The sequence below is a fragment of the Leucoraja erinacea genome, chromosome 27, assembly GCF_028641065.1.
Source record: "Leucoraja erinacea ecotype New England chromosome 27, Leri_hhj_1, whole genome shotgun sequence".
NCBI classification, from domain to species: Eukaryota; Metazoa; Chordata; class Chondrichthyes; order Rajiformes; family Rajidae; genus Leucoraja; species Leucoraja erinaceus.
The window spans coordinates 1,138,329-1,140,289 of NC_073403.1; the positions used below are offsets into that span (position 1 = coordinate 1,138,329).

Sequence of the window (1,961 nt, forward strand, 5' to 3'; positions counted from 1 at the left end):
TGCCGGACTCATGGAGTTTTACTGAGCATCAAACGGCCAAAGAGAGACCAACGTTCTGTGGAACGAAGTGGAGGTTGACAGATTCTTGATTAGCAAGGGCGAAGGTTGTGGGGAGAAGGCAGGTGAATGGAGTTGAGAGGGAAAGATAGATCAGCCATGATTGAATGGTGGAGTAGACTCAATGGGCTGAATGGCCTAATTCTCCTCCAACGGCTTGTGAACTAATGTCAGAGAAGGACCATGAACAGTGGGTGTGATCACAACACAACAGCTCAGTCACATAACCCATTGAGAGCGTACAGAGCAGCATAGAGAGAAAGTACGTCTCCTTGTTTACAGTTCTTAATGCGCAAAACCGAAGCACTTTCTCTGTCCAGTTGAAATCCAAAATCTTCCAGCACTTGCTGAGTTATTTCAAACTCCTCGTCAGTGAGCTGAGCGATCAGAACCTTCTCAGGGTCTTCCTCATCCTCCAGGAGGTCACGTAGATATTGAGGAGCCCCCGACCATTTGTCATCAATTATTGTCACCTGCAAATTGTATTAGTATCAGTCATAAAACGATAATAGTGCAGGAGTTCACAATTCAGATTCCGATTCAACTTTAATTGTCATTGTGTCAGTGTACAGTACAGAGACAACGAAATGCAGTTAGCATCTCCCTGGAAGAGCGACATAGAATATGAGCAATAAATATGTATATTTACGTGCATACAGTCATAGTGTTTTTCCTGAGGGAGGAGTGTCCGGGGGGGGGGACGAGGTACGTTGTTGAGTAATGTAACAGCCACAGGGAAGAAGCTGTTCCTGGACCTGCTGGTCCGGCAACGGAGAGACCTGTAGCACCTCCCGGATGGTAGGAGGGTAAACAGCCCATGGTTGGGGTGAGAGCAGTCCTTGGCGATGCTGAGCGCCCTTCACAGACAACGTTTGCTTTGGACAGACTCAATGGAGGGGAGTGAGGAACCGGTGATTTTCACCACCCTCTGCAGTGCTTTCCGGTCGAAGACAGAGCAGTTGCCGTACCATAAGAGATAGGAGCAGAATTAGGCCATTCGGCCCATCAAGTCTACTCCGCCATCCAATCATGGTTGGTCTATCTATCCCTCCTAACCCCATTCTGCTGCCTTCTCCCTGTAACCACTGCAATGCTTCAAGCTCATGCTCACTCTCTACACCAGCAATGCAGACAGTTGCAACACCTCAGCCTTCGCCAGTGGCCCTGCGACACTATCTCATAGTTTAGTTTAGTTTAGAGATACACAGCCGGCCCACTGAGTCCGTGAAGACCAGCGATCCCCGCACATTAGCACCACCCTGCACACACTGGGGACAATTTTACATTTACCAAGCCAATTAAACCAAGGAAACCAAAGTTCTCGGAGAAAGCCCAGGCGGTCTCAGGGAGAACGTACAAACTCCACACAGACAGCACCCGTAGACAGGATTGAACCCGGGTCTCTGGCGCTGTAAGGCAGCAACTCTACCGCTGCGCCACCGTGCCGCCCTATCGGGACGGATCCAATCCACTGCGGATCCAATTCCAGTGTACACCCGGAACAAGGATTGTTCGATGCAGCTGACAAATAGGCAGGCATAGCTGGAGCCCATGCAAGTGCCCATGGCTACACCTCTGATTTGGAGCCAGTTGGAGGTGTCAAAGGAGAAGATGTTGAGGGTGAGGACAAGTTCCGACAGGCAGAGGAGAGAGTTAGCAGAGAGAAAATGTGCTGTGTCGTACACGGAAACTTGCTTTATTTCTTTACCTGTTTTACTGTTTATATTTCTTACCAGCTTTAGCTGTTTGGATATAATCTCTGCCTTCACACAGCTTGCCAACAGGATTAAAGTTTCAGGATCCATCTCTGAAAAAGAAGCAGAATCATTCACACTGTCCTGCAGTACAGTGTCTGTCTCTCTCTACTCAAGGAGAAGAATTCCTGGCCAAGCTGGCCATCCGCC

At 49.0% G+C, this 1,961-nt stretch overlaps 1 protein-coding gene across 3 annotated transcripts in view; it reads right to left on the reverse strand.

The window, feature by feature from the left end:
* The window catches only part of LOC129710079 (pejvakin-like), a 22,374-nt gene continuing 20,413 nt past the window's right edge, over positions 1–1,961 (reverse strand). For all 3 annotated transcript variants that reach the window (XM_055656786.1, XM_055656788.1, XM_055656787.1), the window contains exons 9-10: positions 1,791–1,864; positions 1–530 (exon numbers count right to left, since the gene is read on the reverse strand). In XM_055656786.1, coding sequence (XP_055512761.1) covers positions 273–530; positions 1,791–1,864 — 332 coding nt within the window. In that variant the 3' untranslated portion in view covers positions 1–272. The remainder of the gene's footprint in view (positions 531–1,790; positions 1,865–1,961) is intronic.